Here is a 16,361-nt window from a genome sequence, read left to right as displayed (position 1 = left end):
GGGAGCAGGAGCAGCAGGGCTGTAGGCTCAGCATGGTGGCCGGGACACCCCCAAAGCCACGCCCACAGGCGGCCAGGGCAAGCCTCCGGGCTCAGCTGCGGGCGAGGCTGACCCAGGGCATGTGAGGGGAAAGAACCTAGGCTCCGGATGCGAGCACTGACAAGCGTTCAGAGTCCGCACCTCCTCGGCACCTAAACCAGTGCCTCTGACCACCTACCAGAGCCAACAAAGGCGCTCACTAGAGTGGCCGGCTTTCGGCACCCTTCTAAAGACCCAAGAGATTTCTTACAGGCCAATAATAATGAGCTGGAAAAAGAGGGTGGGAAAAACCTTCATTCGGCAGTGCAGGATAGAAACTACTCCGGAACAAGCTAAATAAAAATCAGTCAGAACTTAACTTCAGAAAGCCCCACAAGCACAAAGCAAGAACCAGACCCATGGAGAGACTCACATGCCCAATGCAGAGGTCCGACCTCGCAGGACCACTGTGCCCCGAGCTAGAACTGCGCTTCTGACCCACCCCCACACCCCACCGCTGGCCCCGCCAGCCCTGCCAGCCCTGCGCCGACTCTTTCTTTTTTTTGAAATTAATTAATTAATTAATTAATTTTTGGCTGCATTGGGTCTTCGTTGCTGTGCTCAGGCTTTCTCTAGTTGCGGCAAGCGGGGGCTACTCTTGGTTGCGGTGCACAGGCTTCTCATTGCGGTGGCTTCTCTTGTTGCGGAGCACGGGCTCTAGGCGCACGAGTTCAGTAGTTGTGGCGTGCGGGCTTCAGTAGTTGTGGCGCGTGGGCTTAGTTGCTCCGTGGCATGTGGGATCTTCGCGGACCAGGGCTTGAACCTGTGCTCCCTGCGTTGGCAGGTGGATTCTTAACCACTGCGCCCCCAGGGAAGTCCTGCCGCACCAACTCTTAATAATTGCCTCCTTCAGACACTCACATGATTTTATATCAGATCGGCGAGATTCTGTTGTCTGTTTGAAACCCTGTCACTGGGTGCTGGGCAGAGGTAGGGAGCGAGCCCTTTCGGGCGCTGCTGTAATACCTAGCAAACACCTTACGAACTTTTTAAAAATATTGTGTTTGAATAGGAACTATTCCCTGGACGCAAACATGGGCCACACAGGGAAAAGTCTCCCCAGAGACTGGCCCCTCTCCACCCCACACACAGTGTGGAAATCACTTTCAGGATCGGCTTCCTCTTTATCCCTCTAAATTTCTTTATGTGGAAAGTCACGTAAATACAAACATGATTTTTGGTTTTCCCCCTTTTAACACAAGAAGTGACACCTCGGGACTTCCCTGGTGGCACAGTGGTTAAGAATCCGCCTGCCAATGCAGGGAGCACGGGTTTGAGCCTTGATCCGGGAAGATCCCACATGCCACAGAGCAACTATGCCCGTGTGTCAGAACTACTGAAGCCCGTGCGTCTAGAGCCCGTGCTCCGCGACAAGAGAAGCCACTGCAATGAGAAGCCCTTGCACAGCAACAAAGAGTGGCCCCAACTAGAGAAAGCCCGATCACAGCAACAAAGACCCAACGCAGCCAAAAATAAATAAATGAATAAATAATTAATTTAAAAAAAAAGTGACACCTCGCCTGCACCATCTGACCCCACACCTGGGAGGTCTCCCGCTGCACCCCTGCATCCGCCCTCCCTCAGGGCACTGGCTGCCATCCTTGGCTCTCACACACACACTGTGTTCTTATTAGGCCTGATAGACATTTTCATTGGCCTGGTTTCCACTGGTTCACTAATGCAATCCAGAAATTCTGGGTTTCTGGATTTTTACCAATCTGATAGGTGAAAACACGGCACCCTGGTGTAGCTAGAGCTTAAATTTTGCATACTACTTGACCCAGAAATTCTATTTCTAACAATAGCCATAGACACACAGTGATCCAGCCACAAAGTTCTTCTATGTAGCAGTTTACAATACCAAAAAACCTCACAAAACTAAACAAAACTAAACCTAATGTTCCATGGGAAGAGATTAAATAGGATATGATTACCATATAAAAGAATATTATATTATAAATTAATGTCATAGAAAGATGTATTTGTTTTAACATTAAGTAAAAAGAAGTTACACATGCCTAAAATACTTCATAATATTAGATTATAAAGTTATAAATAAATTAAATTATACTATAAAATACTGTGCACATTTTTTTAAAACAAGCATAGGGACTTCCCTGGTGGTACAGTGGTTAAGACTCCATGCTCCCAATGCAGGGGGCTAGGGTTCAATCCCTGGTCAGGGAACTAGATCCCACATGCATGCCGCAACTAAGAGTTCACATGCCACAACTAAGGAGCCTGAGTGCCACAACTAAGGAGCTGGCAAGCCGCAACTATGGAGTCGGTGAGCCACAACTAAGGAGCCCACATGCCACAACTAAGGAGCCCACCTGCCGCAACTAAGACCCAGTGCATCCTAAATAAATATTTTTAAAAATTAAAAAAAAAAATAAAACAACACGCATAAAACAAAAAGATGTGGAGGTTTTACAAAACACCAATCAACCACTGCAGGGCAGCTTGAGGGGAAAGCACTGAACGGTAGCCCCTGGAAGATATGTTCACATCTAAATCCCTGGGACCTGTGACTGTGGCCTTATTGGGAAATAGGGTCTTTGCAGATGTGATTAAGTTAAGGATGTCGCGATGAGATCACCCTGGATTATCTGGGTGGGACCTAAATCTAATGACAAGTGTCCTTATAAGAGACAGAAGAGAGATACACAGGAGAAGCCACGTGACGATGGGGCAGAGACTGGAACGGCGCAGCCGCAAACCGAGGAACACCGACAGCCACCAGGAGCTGGAAGGGGCAGGAAGGGTCTCCTCTAGAGCCGTCACAGAAACTGCGGCCACGCCAACACCTTGACTTTGGCCTTCTGGCCTCCAGAAGTATGAGAGAATACACTTCTGTTGTTTTAGACCACCTGTTTGTGGTCATTTGTTACGGCAGACACAGGAAACTAACGAAGAGATTTTTACCAGGAGTGACAAATATTTAAAATCATGGCACTGGTTTTGGAATTGGGTAACGGACAGAGGCTGGAGAATTTTGAGAAGCATGATAGCAAAAGCCTAGATGGCCTTGAACAGGCTGTTGGAAGAAATATGGATGTTAAAGATGCTGCTGGTGATGACTTAGAAGGAAATGAGGCACATATCGCCAGAAGCTGGAGGAAAGGTGATCCCGATTAAACAGTGCAAAAAATGTGGCTGAACTGTGTTCCACTGTTGGGTGGAAGGCAGAACTTATAAGTGATGAACTTGGATCTTTAGCTGAGGAGATTTCAAAGTAAAGTGTGGAAGGTGTGACCTGGTTTTAACCTGTTCCTTACGGTAAAGTGCAGGAGGAAAGACGTAAACTGTGGAAGGAACTGTTAAGCAAAAAAAGAACCAGCACTGGTGATTGGGAAACTCACGGCCTGTTCAGATTGCAGAAGATGCTAATGTGGGGAGACTCACCATTAGGAGAGAAAGACAAGGATGCAACTGGACAATCTTCATCGGAAGAGATTTGATCTCTGCCTCACAGATGCATTCAAACCTCACAGCACAAGCTGGGGATAGAGAGGGTCATCCAGGAAAGCTCTGTGCAGAAGCCTCTAACCTGATGGCATGGATCCCTGTGTCATACATGGGAGACCCACAAGGTGTATAAGAATGTTGTATCAGCAGAAACACTGCCAGCTTGGATGCAAGAGGATAGAGATAGGATGAAAGGAAGGAAAGCTGTTGGAATTCTGGGATACTACAGGCAGGAAATGGGGTGACAGAGCTACTCAGCTTCAAACATATGCTGCCCGGCAAGAAAAAGGAAAAATGACTCCAAGGGCAGAGCCTTGGGCCCAGAGGGTGGAGCCATGGGCACAGAGGCAGAGGCCGGCAGAGCTGAAGGTGTACAGAGCAAAGTATCAAGCCACAGAGGAGTATTCTCAGGCCTTCAAACCTATTGAACTTGCCCTGCTGGATTTCAAACTTGCTTGGGACCCCTTTATTCTTTTCTCTTTCTCCCTTTGAGAAAGGGGATGTCTACCCTATGCCTGTCCCACCATTGTATTTTGGAAGTATACAACATGCGTTCTAGTTTCACAGGTCCACAAATGGAAAGCAATTTTGCCCCAGGGTGGACCATACCCAGAACCTTACCTATACCTGAGTTAAAGAATTTAGATGAGACTGGGCTTTTGAGCTGATGAGAGTTTGGACTGAGGGTTGCTGCTGTAAGACTTTTGGGGATGCTGGGCTGGGGCAAATGCACGTTGCATGTGACAGACATGAATTTTAGGAGGCCAGAGGGCAGACTGCAGTGGGCTGAATGGTGGCTCTGAAAATACATGTCTACCTCCAAATCCCTAGAACCCGGGAAAGTTACCTCTTTTGGAAACAGGGTCTTTGTAGTTGTAACTTAGTGAAGAACCTTGAGATGAGATCATCCTGGACTATGAGGAAGGCCCTAAAATGCAATCGGAAGTGTCCTCACAAGAGACAGAAGAGAAGACGCAGGGGAGAGGCGTGTTGAAGATGGAGGCCTATTCTGCAGTGATGCAGCCGCAAACCAAGGAACCCGACAGCCACGGGAAGCTGGGAGGGGCAGGGCGGAATCTGCCCTAAAGCCTCGGCCCTGCTGACACCTTGATTTTAGACTTCTGGCTCCTAAACTGTGAGAGAATACATTTCTACTGTTTTAAGCCACCCAGAGTGTGGCAAGTGGGGGCTATTTGTATTCTGAAAACATCCATGAGATCCTGTGGTAATAAGAACAGTGAAGCGCTTAACCCTGTGCCTGTTCTATAAGCTTCCCATGTAGCCATTCATTTAATAAGAAAGGAGAAGAAAGGTACATTTCAAAAGTTCAAAATACACACTCAATTGAAAGACAAAAAAAGACCTGAATAAAGATCATAAAAGCCATCCACCCAGCCAGAGACACCTGATGCGGACACCTCTTTCTGGCTTGCTGCCAATGGCCTCACGCCTGCATCCTCCAGTCTTGTACCCCCAGCTCCCCAACCATGCCTGCCATGGAGGGCCTCCCAAACCCCACTGTACCGGGCACCCGTGCAGCCCCCAGCCCACCTGACCCACCAGCCTGCCTGAGATCTCCCAGACTCCAGGCAGCCACACCGGATGTCCTCTAAGGCCTTCCTTTCCTGCAGCACTGACCCCGGACCTGCCCCCACCTCAGGAACCAGCGTGGGTAGCAGATGCCCCCCATCCTCTTCCTGACCTCAGGGCAGCAGGAAAGGAAAGGTCCCTGCCAAGGGCTGACCACCCAGCTGGGAAGACCCTTCCGCAGCTAAACCATGACCCGAGCTCCCCCAGAGGAGGATGGGAGGAAGGGAAAGGGGAGGAAGCCCTGCAGGCTGTGCCCTGAGTCTTCCAAGTGGGCACCCGCCCACCTGAGAAGGGGTTCCTGACTCCCCCTCCACCCAGCCACCATCACCTTGGGCCACCACCAGATGACCCAGCCCATGGCCCCTCTTAGGTCCTAGACCTCATCACCCACAGCCTGTGCAGGCAGCCACAGCACCAGCTCTCCCAGCCCTGCATCTCCCTGTCCAGTGTGGGCCTGCTTCTGGCCACTGCCCTTGGCCCCATGCCGGGCAGCGGCGCCTGGCTCCCCACCTGCATCACCCCTCTCCAGCCTCATTGCATCTGTTCCCAAGGTGCCCAGATCCTGCCGCCAAGCCCCACCCCGCTGCCGGCTCCCCTCAGGTCTCACTGGGGAAACTGAGGCCAGGAGGCAACATCGCCCACATGTTCCCTCCCCCACGCCTTCCCATCCCCCACGCCTTCCCTCCCCCACGCCTTCCCTCCCCCACGCCTTCCCTCCCCCACACCTGTAGAAGCCTCTACCCCTTCTGAACCACAGGGCCCTGCGTGGCAAGGGGCTGTCACGCCCACCCCCAGCACGTGCGGTTCGGCAAATGAGAGAGTCACACAGCACTCGGCCCCCGCCAGCCAGGGTTCTGCCCAGGCTTCATTCTGCTGACAGCTCGGCCTCCGTGTCACTGCCCTGTCCTGGATGGCGGTCTCCCTCTCACACGCTGCTGGACCCCTCACCGTCTCCACCTCCCCTCTCACTTCCTATACACCCCTTGGCACCCCCAATCTGACCACGCCCCCAAACAGGTCTCCCTAAGGTCCCGATATCCCTTATGACCACGCCAGGCGCTCTAAGGGCAGCCAGCTCCTGGTTCATCGCTCCTTCCCTTTCACTGGGCTGCCTGGACCACCCCCTGGGGAAGGCTCCCCCTCTGCCCCAGGCTTCCCCCCCACCCCGACCGCGAGGGCCCCAAGCACAGTGCCCAGCCTGGTCCCCCCAGCAACTCGAGTCTTCACATGTTGCCCGGCTCAACGATCATCTCAGTTTATTTGCCCCCAAGCTAAGCTCCTGTTCTTCCACCGCCCCTGCTGCAGAGGCACCACTCCACACACCCACCCCTGCTGCTCCCCACCCCAACCTCCACTCCCACTCTATGGCAGCCCAGTCTGGGGTCTGGGTTTCTGCAGGGGTCCAGCTCGGGGTCCACTTTCCCTCCCATTCACCTGCTCATTTTCAAACCACATTAACGAGGTTCAACAGGACACAGACCCTGCCCTCGGGAAGCTGAGTTAGGTGGAAGAGAAGATATTTAAAATCCTCTTTGTTGGGTTTCCCTGGTGGCACAGTGGTTAAGAATCCGCCTGCCAATGCAAGGAACACGGGTTCGAGCCCTGGTCTGGGAAGATCCCACATGCTGCGCAGCAACTAAGCCCGTGCGCCACTACTAAGCCTGCTCTCTAGAGCCCGCGCGCCACAACTACTGAGCCCATGTGCTGCAACTACTGAAGCCCGTGCGCCTAGAGCCCGCGCTCCGCAACAAGAGAAGCCACCACAGTGAGAAGCCTGCGCACCACAATGAAGAGTAGTCCCCACTCACCGCCACTAGAGAAAGCCCACATGCAGCAATGAAGACCCAATGCAGCTATAAATAAATAAATTTATTTATTAAAAAAAATGTAACAAACTGAAAGAAAAATTAGAAACACTGATAACACACAAGGAAGTTAACAGTCATAATAAAGAACTCTTATAATTCAAAACAAAATACCTTACAGAGAAATGAACAATGCTTTTCAATACAAAGAGTGAATAACTATGAAATGATGATCACTTAGTCAAAGAATGCAAATTAAAACAAATTAGAATTTTCTCATCAGTCAATTGGCAAGGGATTGGAACTAGTCTGCCTTGTATCCGCTGGCTCATCTACGCCAGAGAACAATTTAGAAATACAATTATTTTTAATGATAAGCCCACATGTTCATGTAAAGGGACCAGATAAATAAGCGGAGATACTTCCATGCAATGGAACACTTAGTACCCATTAAAAAGCATGAGGGTGCCAAGACCATTCAATGGGGAAAGAATAGTCTTTTCAACAAATGGTGCAGGAACAACTGGGTATCCTCGTGCAAAAGAATAAAGTTGGGGTGATTATGTGGCCGTCCAGTGGTTAGGACTAAGCACTCTCACTGCTGGGGGTCCCGGGTTCGATCCCTGGTTGGGGAACTAAGACCCAGCAAGCCTCAAGGCACAGTTAAAAAAAAAAAAAAAGAATAAAGTTGGACCCCTACCTCACACCATACTCAAAAATTAATTCAAAATAGATCAAAGAGGGGCTTCCCTGGTGGCGCAGTGGTTGAGAGTCCGCCTGCCGATGCAGGGGACACGGGTTCGTGCCCCGGTCCGGGAAGATCCCACATGCCGCAGAGCGGCTGGGCCCGTGAGCCATGGCCGCTGAGCCTGCACGTCCGGAGCCTGTGCTCCGCAACGGGAGAGGCCACAACAGTGAGAGGCCCGTGTACCGCAAAAAAAAAAAAAAAAATAGATCAAAGACCTAAATGTAAGAGCTAAAACTATAAAACTCTTGGAAGAAAATATTGCCATAAACCTTCATGACTTTGAAATAGGCAATAGTGCTTAGATAGGACACTAAAAGCACAAGCAACCAAGAAAAAAATAGGTAAACCGAACTCACCATTAAAATCTTTTGTGTTCCAAAGGACACCATCAAAAACATAAAAAGTCAACCCATAGAATCAGAAAATATTTTTGCAAATCATCTATCTGATAAGGGACTTATATCTAGAATACATGAAGAACACTTACAACTCAATAATAAAAATCCAATTTAAAAATGGACAAAGCCTCTGGAGAGACATTTCTGGAAAGAAGATATAGAAATAACCAATATGCAAAAAAGAGGCGCTCTACATCATTAGTCATCAGGAAATGCAAATCAGAATCAAGAGAGACCACTTCACACCCACTAGGACTAAACGTCTGTAATCAAAAAGGAGATAGGGCCTCCCTGGTGGCGCAGTGGTTGAGAGTCCGCCTGCCGATGCAGGGGATACGGGTTCGTGCCCCGGTCTGGGAGGATCCCATATGCCGCGGAGCGGCTGGGCCCGTGAGCCATGGCCGCTGGGCCTGCGCATCCGGAGCCTGTGCTCCGCAACGGGAGAGGCCACAACAGTGAGAGGCCCGCATACCGCAAAAAAAAAAAAAAAAAAAAGGAGATAGTAAGTGCTGGTGAGGATGTGAAGAGATTGGAAGCTTCATACACTGCTCATGGGATCATAGAATGGTGTAGCTGCTGTGGAAAGCCACCTGACAGTTCTTCAAACAGTGAAATATAGAATTATCACGTGTTCCAGCAATTCCACTCCTTGGTATATCTCCAAGAGAGATGAAAACACACATCCACACTAAAACTGGCACACAGTGTTCATAGCAGCACATTCATAATAGCCAAAAGGTGGAAACAACACAAATAGCCATCAACCCCTCCAGAGGTAAACAAAATGTAGTTTATCCATACCATGGAATGTTATTCCATAAAAAGGAATGAAGAACCAGTACACACTGTGACACGGATAAAACATGAGGCTACGTGAAAGGAGCCAGACACAAAACTGTATGATTCCATTTATATGAAATATCCAATACAGGCAAATCCATAGAGACCTAAAGTAGATCAGTGTTTGCCAGGGGCTGGGGAATGTAAATGCTCTGAACTGGATTGTGCTGACCGTTTCACAAGTCTATTAATACACTAAAAACCACTGAATTCTTTCCCTCCCTCCCTCTCCTTCCCTCTCTTTCTCTCTCCCCCTCTCTCCCTCTCTCTCTCTCTCTCTCTCTCTCTCACACACACACACACACACACACACACTATGGTCACCCCAGCCAGCGAGACTAGGGGCTCAAGGTGTGACTTTCACCTTTTTTCTTCATATACTTCCACAGTGCTTGTTTGTTTGTTTTTAGCACATTCTGCTTTTTTTTTTTTTAATATTTACTTCTTTATTTGCCTGCACTGGGTCTTAGATGAGGCATGTGGGGTCTCCAGTTGCGGCATGCAAACTCTTAGCTGCAGCATGTGGGATCTAGTTCCCTGACCAGGGATCGAACCTGGGCCCCCTGCACTGGGAGCACAGAGCACTAGCCACTGGACCGTCAGGGAAGTCCCAGCACATTTTGCTTTTGACCATAAACACAGACCAAAAGCCCTCTTCAAAGAGCCCCAAATAACTGCCAGCCTCCGATCCTACCAGTTGAGCTCTGGCCACCAAAGATGACACCCCATGCTCTCATCCACTCACCCATGCAAGCACCCTGCAAGTGCTGGCTGAGGGCCTGGGGCTGGTGCCAGGGACACAGATAACCAAGCTCAGAGTCCAGGATGGGAGACGGTGGGACACGTGGGGAGGATGTCAGGCGCAATGGCACCAGGCAGGCCCAGGGCCGGACAGGGAGGTGGGGGAACCCTTCCAGCTGAGTCTTAAAGAAAGCACGCGCCTGCCTCTCCAGCCCCACCTTCTCTAGACCAACACAGGCCTTCCAGGTGGGTGCCTCCTGCAGGCTCCCTACCCCAACCCTGCCTGGAGCACCTGCGCCCCCAAACCCCCACCCCACCAACATTCCTCCCCTCTGCCCTCCCCTCTCCACACCCGCTGCCCCTCCCTCAAGCCCTCCCCTCCCCACCCCCATCCACACTGACTGTGCTCCCAGCCCTGATGACACAACCTTGAAGTCCACACAAGCTGCCCAGACCCTCCCGGCCGGCGCTCCCCACGCCCTGCCCTGCACTTCGTGCCCTGTCCGCCTGGACAGGCCTTTGGCCCTGCGCGCAAAGAGCTGCCTCGGAAGCTTGGGGGGCTCCTTCCCCACACACCCTTCCCCCGCCCCCAGCCCTGCCCGTGCACCGGGACCACAGGCCCCCCTGGGCTCCCCCGGGCGGCCCCGCCTCCGTAACTGTGGCAGGCCAGGCTCTGGAGACCCCCGCCAGCCCACAGGGAGCTCTCCAACCACAGGCCCCGGCGGCCTCAGCCCCACAGGAATTTGTCCTGGAGTGAAGGCAGGGAGGATGGGGAGGGGCAAAGGGTTCAGGCAGACAGGAAGTGGAGATTGTTCTGGAAGGAGCAGGGCCCGGTGGGGAGGACTGGGGATTTCCGGAGGGAGAGCTGGGGAGTGACACCTCCACTGCTGTGGGGTGGGGGCATAAAGGTGAGGGGCGAAGAAGCTGGATTTTGGAGGCAGCTGGGCAAGTGCATCTCACGAGCAAGAGCAGGGCAAAGGTGGGGCTGGGGGCGAGTGCAGGTGCGGGGAAGAGGTCAGGAGGCAGAAGCCAGAGCCCCTCGTGGGCGCAGCGGTGGGCCAGGAGCGGGTGTGCAGAGCTGGGCAGGGGTCCCCGAAGGCAGAGCCTGCTAGTGCTTGCTGCGCCCCCCAGCCCCCGGCAGTCTCCCAGTGGCGGCGGGATCAGGGGCTTCACTCTGCGCCCTCACTAGGGGCGGCCTCCTCTCTGGGGCAGGATGGGCCAGGGCCTCAGGCCTCCAGTAGGCCCAAGGGGCTCACAAGGGTCAGGCCGCGGCACATAGCCTGGCCGCTTCTGCTTCTCTAGGCCACTCCTGGGCCTTGGCAGTGGCCCCGGCCCAGCCACAGGCACAGCCCCGCCCCCCCATTCCCTTGCCTCAAGCCAGGAGGGGAGGTGACTCGGGGTACCCCAGAAGCCTCCCCTTCCCTCGGCCCCGCTCGGCAGTCCCCGGCACCTACGCTCCCACTTTGCCACTCTCAGCCGCCCTCGGGCCAGTGCCACACACTAGGGGGGCTTCACCGTGGCGGTGGCCAGTCCACTTTGGGCATGTGCCCCAGCACCCGCAGGCAGGAACCAGGCGAGCCCGGGAGGGGGCACGGGCCACGGCAGCCTGGCGTGCCCTCACAGCAACCCTGGAAGCCTGCAGGGTCCTGGCAGGACTCACTCTGAGAGGTGGGCTGGCATCCCGGGAGCAGAGGGACACAGTTCCTCAGGCTGGGATGCTTCAGCTTGACGCCCTGACGGCCTCTGGAACCACACACGGCCCTGTGACGTTATCTGACCAAGGAAGATGCTGGAACAAAGCACTAGTTATTCTGTGTAAGTGTCCCCACTTTCACTAGAGTGGCCAGTTCATAAACAGTTCCGTCCTGGGGTTTGCCAGGAGAGCTGTGGCCCAGTGGGCAGCTGCTTCCTTGCCCTGGACCTGTCCAGATGGACCCTCCCAGGCCAGGCCAGCCCTCCAGAGACATACCCTCCCTCCCTGCAGGTGCGGCGGTCAGGCTCAGGAGCCCACTGCCCCGAGTGTCTCTACCGGGCCCCAGCGAACTGGTCACAGAGGCAATGGATCGGCGACCACAGTGCTGACAAGCAGCAGCTGCCAAGGAGAAGCACACGGCACATCCACCGCCCAGGACCCAAGAAAGCTGTGAGTGGAGGACTGCCTGGCGGAGGCAAGCCCTGGGCCCTGTGAAACCTCCCCTGCTTGCCTGGGCGAGGTCAGTGGACGGACAGCGGCTGCCCAGGCTCCAGGCAAGGTCCCAGCAGGACCTCTCTCCCTGAACTGCCCTTGGGGGCAGAGCCAGCATAACCAGCCATGTGGAGCTGGGACCTGCTCTGGGTCAGCTCTGCCCAGGGCCCCACCTCGACCCTCTCTAAGCCTCTGCGGGCCAGGAGCCAGGGCTGTGTCCACGCCTGCTCAGAGCCCAGCGCCCCAGGCAGCTGGGCTGTGGGCAGCTGACAGCAGTAAGGCCTGGGCAGGTCCAGAGGCCCCAGGGGGTGTGGAGCAGGGCCAGGGGGGTCTGCCAAAGCCACAGAGTGGCTCCTCTAAAGAGGAGGAGGGGGCTGCCCTGACTTCCCCAGCCCACAGCTGCTCCCCAGGGGACAGTAATGGGGCATAACAGGAGTCCCTGCCAAGGCGGGTGGCGGCCTAGGTGCTCACCCACTGGGGGAGGTGAGGAAACGCAGCAACTATGCGACCCACTGCCAGGCAGTGGCAGCCACCAGCACCCCTGGGGGAAGCACCTAGCTGAGAGGCAGGGGACAGCTCTGCCTTGACCCACGTGTCTGCTGTGCACAGACTCCGGACACAGGACATTGGCCGGGGCGGGGCGGGGCGGCGCGGGGCGGCCCACCCCACCCACCCGCGCCGCACGATGCCCTATTAAGGACATGACTGTGGGGCTCCGCCGAGCGCGCTGACTCTTCCTCGGGCGCCGGCGGCCGCGCAGGTCGAGCGAGGCTGGCGGCGGGGGGCGGGGCTGGGCTCCGATCGGGACGACTACCGCGGACGAGGTGTCAGAGGCCGGACTGTCCGGCCGGAGGACCTGTCAGGGCCGGCCAGACGGCAGGCAGCCCGCAGAGGGGGCGGGGGCGCCGTACCTTTGTACTTCTCCCGCACCTCCTCGTAGGCCTGGATGAAGTCCTGCTCGTTGGGCGGCGGACCAGGCGGCAGCAGGGCGGCCATGCCGGCGGCAGGCGCGGGACACGGCGGGGCGCTGCGGCGCAGAGCGAGCCTCCTGCCCCCGGCGGCCACTCGGTCCCTGCGGCCGCGCGCGCCGCTTAAAGGGGCCGCCCCCGCCCCGCCCCGCACCCAGGATGCCCCACGGGCGGGCGGGGCCCGGGGGAGAGGCGGCAGCGCGCCCGGGCGCCTCCCGGCGTCGGCTCGGCAGCCGCAGCGGAGCGGGCTGGGAGGCTACGAGTCTGCGTCTCGCGCCCGTCCCGGCGGGCGCACACCCCCTCCCAGCCCTAGTCGCCGGCCCGCCGACAGCCCGAGTTCTCCGCGCCCGGTCCTGCAGGGGCCCCCTCCCTCCCCAGCCGCGAGCCCTCCGCCACCCTGCCAGACCCAGGGACCTCACCTGGCCGTCCCCCCCCCCCCTTTCTGCTCCAACCGCCGCTACCTAGGATCCTTCTATTGCAACCTGGGAGGTAGAGTGGGCATCTTCAATATGAGACCCTTACACACAAAAACTTAACTACGAATCAAAGGACTGAAATAGGGAATTTACAGAGAAAAAATGATTGGTTAAAAAAAAAGACAAATTATTTGCCACCCATCAGACTGGCAATCCCCCATCTCCCAGGGTTGAGAAATGCCCTCTCCAGAATGCCCCCGGCAATGATCCTCTAACTGGAAATGCCGCAAACACTGTGGCCAGAAGCCCCACTTCCAGGGCTCAGGACTAAGAGGGTCACCAGGCGCACACAAAAAGCGCCCGCAGGGCCTCATAGTGAAGAGGGTCCAGGGCTGCGGGAGGACATTCAGGGCTCACTTTCATGTGAGGGAAAAAGAACCTCCTCCTTTAACATCCGGATGTGACATGTGAAAAGGACTGGCGGTCCCGTGCCATGTCCACACCGGCTCCCGGGGGTGGGGCAGACGGTGAGGTTTCCCTTCACGCTGTCCCGCTCCCCTGCGTCCCCACAAGCTGTTGCTTGTGCTTCCACCCACAAAGTTCCTTGCTGCCCACGCCACCATCCTCGCCCAGTACTGGGCTTCCAGGCCTCTTCCCACGCACCTCGGTCCACCCTCCCGGTCTCCTGCAGGGCCAGCCCATCCCCCAGACCCTCATCATCATTCTGTCCTAGCCGACGGGGCAGGGTCAGTAGCCCCCAGACTGATCCAGAGACCCTCAGCTGGCTCCTCCCTTCCCAGCGCGCCCTGCCCAATAGCCTCAAGCCCTAGGTCACCTACTTCCCAAAGGGAGGAGCCACTGTCCAGCTGCCAGCCCGACACTGTCAGGGGCCTTGCATTGGGCCTTCCCCATCCTCCCCGCAAGAATGGCAGCTACTAGAGGGCAAGGCCGGACCCTGGCTCAGGGAGGGGCTGGGGCTCTCGCCAACCAGGTGGCCCCTCCTGTCCTGCTCCTATATGCTTCTACCCAACGCACCCCCATGGTGGCAGCCAAGACCAGGGGCCTCGAAGGCGGCTTTGCCCCAGGATCCCAAGAAAGTGTCATCATCACATCTGGGCAATGGACCCTTGTTCTGAGACCAATGATGGTGCCACCTCAGCAAGCTCAACCTCAGGCCTCATGCAGCTGACCGGGTGGAGCCAGCAGGTGGCGCTGTGCTGTCTGCAACCACCTGGGACAGGAGAGGCCCCCTCTGACCCGCAGATCACCCTCACGTCTCTCACCCCAGTCCTATACCTGCACACAGCACGTAGCACGTGCTCAGTCAACAAGCAAATGTTTATGAATCGGACAGACGAAGCTCTTCAGCGTTGTTACCTGCAATGCGGATGACTGCCCGCTCGGCAGGGTCCAAGACACTCCCATTCCCCCCAGGGCCACCTCCGCTTAGCCGGCTCCGCTGTGTTTTCTCCAGGTTCCAGGGCAGTGTGTCCCCAGGGCTGGGCGAGCCACTGCCTCCGTTGGAGCCATCCTCAACCACTGCCCGAACTTCGTGGTCCTCGCCCGACATGGCCTCCTGGAGAGGGAGCGGGGGGGGGGGGGTGTCACACCACCGTGTATGGGGGGGATACTGCATGTTGACCCACCACATTCTTAACCTAAACATGGACCCCATCCCACCCACCCTGTCATCTGGACACGGACACCCACACCGCTCCTATGTCCCGCTTCATCTACATACTGAACCCCGACCCTCTCAACCCAGACACGGACAACCCTTTGCAGCCATCCACAGCTGGCCTCACACGCTCCAGCTCATTCCTCCGATACCCACACGGTGACCCCCCCCCACCAAGACATTGACCTCACTCCCTCCAGTCTATCACTGGGACAGTGATACCCCCCACCCCCCAACATTCACTGCCACTCCCTTCTCTTAGTCACCCACTGACCCCTCCACGCTGTCACCCAGGGGTTCACGCAATCAGGACACTGATCCCCGCTCCACCCCGTCACTCAGACACTGGCCTCCGATCCCTCCATCCCAAACCTGGATGGACCCCATCTCCTCTCCTCCTCGAGTCAGCAAGCAAGCCAGGCCACGAGGAACCACTGGCTGCTGCCCCTGCCTTCAGCGGCCTTCGGGGAAGGACCCAGACCCCGCACCTCGCACACTGGCTCTACCTCCAAGCTGTCTGAGCCAATAACGCTCCCCGTCGCCTCACCCCACCCCAGCCCCAGCGCAGGCCCACCTCGGTCTCCGCAGTGAAGGCCTATAAATAGCCAGAGCCGCATCAGCGTGGGCCGCGGGAGCTCTGCTGCGGCAAGGCTGGGTGGGAGCCTGGGCTGCCCCTCCAGCGGCCCACCCTGCGCGGCACGCACACCGCACCGCGGAGCTGCCGAAGGGCACCCACACCCGCGCGTGCACGCCCCTCAGCTCCCGGGCCCCACAAGCGCTGGCGTGCAGGAGGTGAATGGGGCTCTGTCCCGGCGGGGCCGGGCTGGCACGGGGGCACAATGTGGGCTCTGTGCCTCCGCCCCTAGGCTAAGGGCTGGGGAGGAGACGGCGGGCACCGAGCTGGGGGCCACCCTGCCCCGCCCCCTACAGCCGGTCCGCAAGGCGCCTCCGCTCCAGCCCCCCGCCCGGCGCCCCACCGCCCGGCGCCCCACCCCATCCGCCTTTCCTGCCCACACCCCGGGCACCGCCCGTCCAGTTCCGCAGTCTCCGAGCGCGGAGGTGGCGTCCTCACGAGGGAGGATGGGCAGCGACGCAGCCTCTGGTTCCGCGATGCCTGCGGAGGGAGAGCCCCTACCCCACCCTGCGGCTCCCGCCCGCCGCGCGCCTCTCTGTCCCGGCCCCGGTCTTACGTGCCCGGTGGCTCAGCTCCGCTAGGCTCGGCCAGTGCGGCCGGACGGCTGGTACCGGGAGAGCTGCGCAGGCTGCGCGGGCGGGGCGAGTTCGGAGCCCCGCCCCGGCCGCGAACCGAGCGCCGCCCGTGCGGCCCCTGCGTCCGAGTGCGCGCGGGGCCAGAGCGCGAGCGCGGCTTCTCCCGGGTACCGTCCCCCGCGCGCACCCCCACCGCCCGGCACGGCCCCCTCCCCGCGCGCAGAGGGCGGGGCGGTC

The 16,361-nt window shown here is 56.9% G+C and overlaps 1 protein-coding gene across 8 annotated transcripts in view; it reads right to left on the bottom strand.

Moving 5' to 3' along the window:
* The window catches only part of PLEC (plectin), a 59,847-nt gene extending 43,652 nt beyond the window's left edge, over positions 1-16,195 (bottom strand). For 2 of the 8 annotated variants that reach the window (XM_082601402.1, XM_082601406.1), the window contains exons 1-2: positions 16,106-16,195; positions 14,615-14,813 (exon numbers count right to left, since the gene is read on the bottom strand). In XM_082601402.1, coding sequence (XP_082457528.1) covers positions 14,615-14,807 — 193 coding nt within the window. In that variant the 5' untranslated portion in view covers positions 14,808-14,813; positions 16,106-16,195. Of the gene's footprint in view, positions 1-11,328; positions 11,429-12,764; positions 12,936-14,614; positions 14,814-15,489; positions 15,792-16,105 lie in introns of those variants that run through there. The other 6 variants (XM_082601396.1, XM_082601397.1, XM_082601400.1 and 3 more) reach the window with 4 other exon arrangements.
* Between the last annotated feature and the right edge of the window lie 166 nt (positions 16,196-16,361).

This window comes from Mesoplodon mirus, assembly GCF_964341445.2.
Source record: "Mesoplodon mirus genome assembly, chromosome: 16".
In the NCBI taxonomy this organism is placed as follows: domain Eukaryota; kingdom Metazoa; phylum Chordata; class Mammalia; order Artiodactyla; family Ziphiidae; genus Mesoplodon; species Mesoplodon mirus.
The sequence above is the reverse complement of the archived record's forward strand: the minus strand, read 5'-3'. Positions and strand labels throughout refer to the sequence as shown.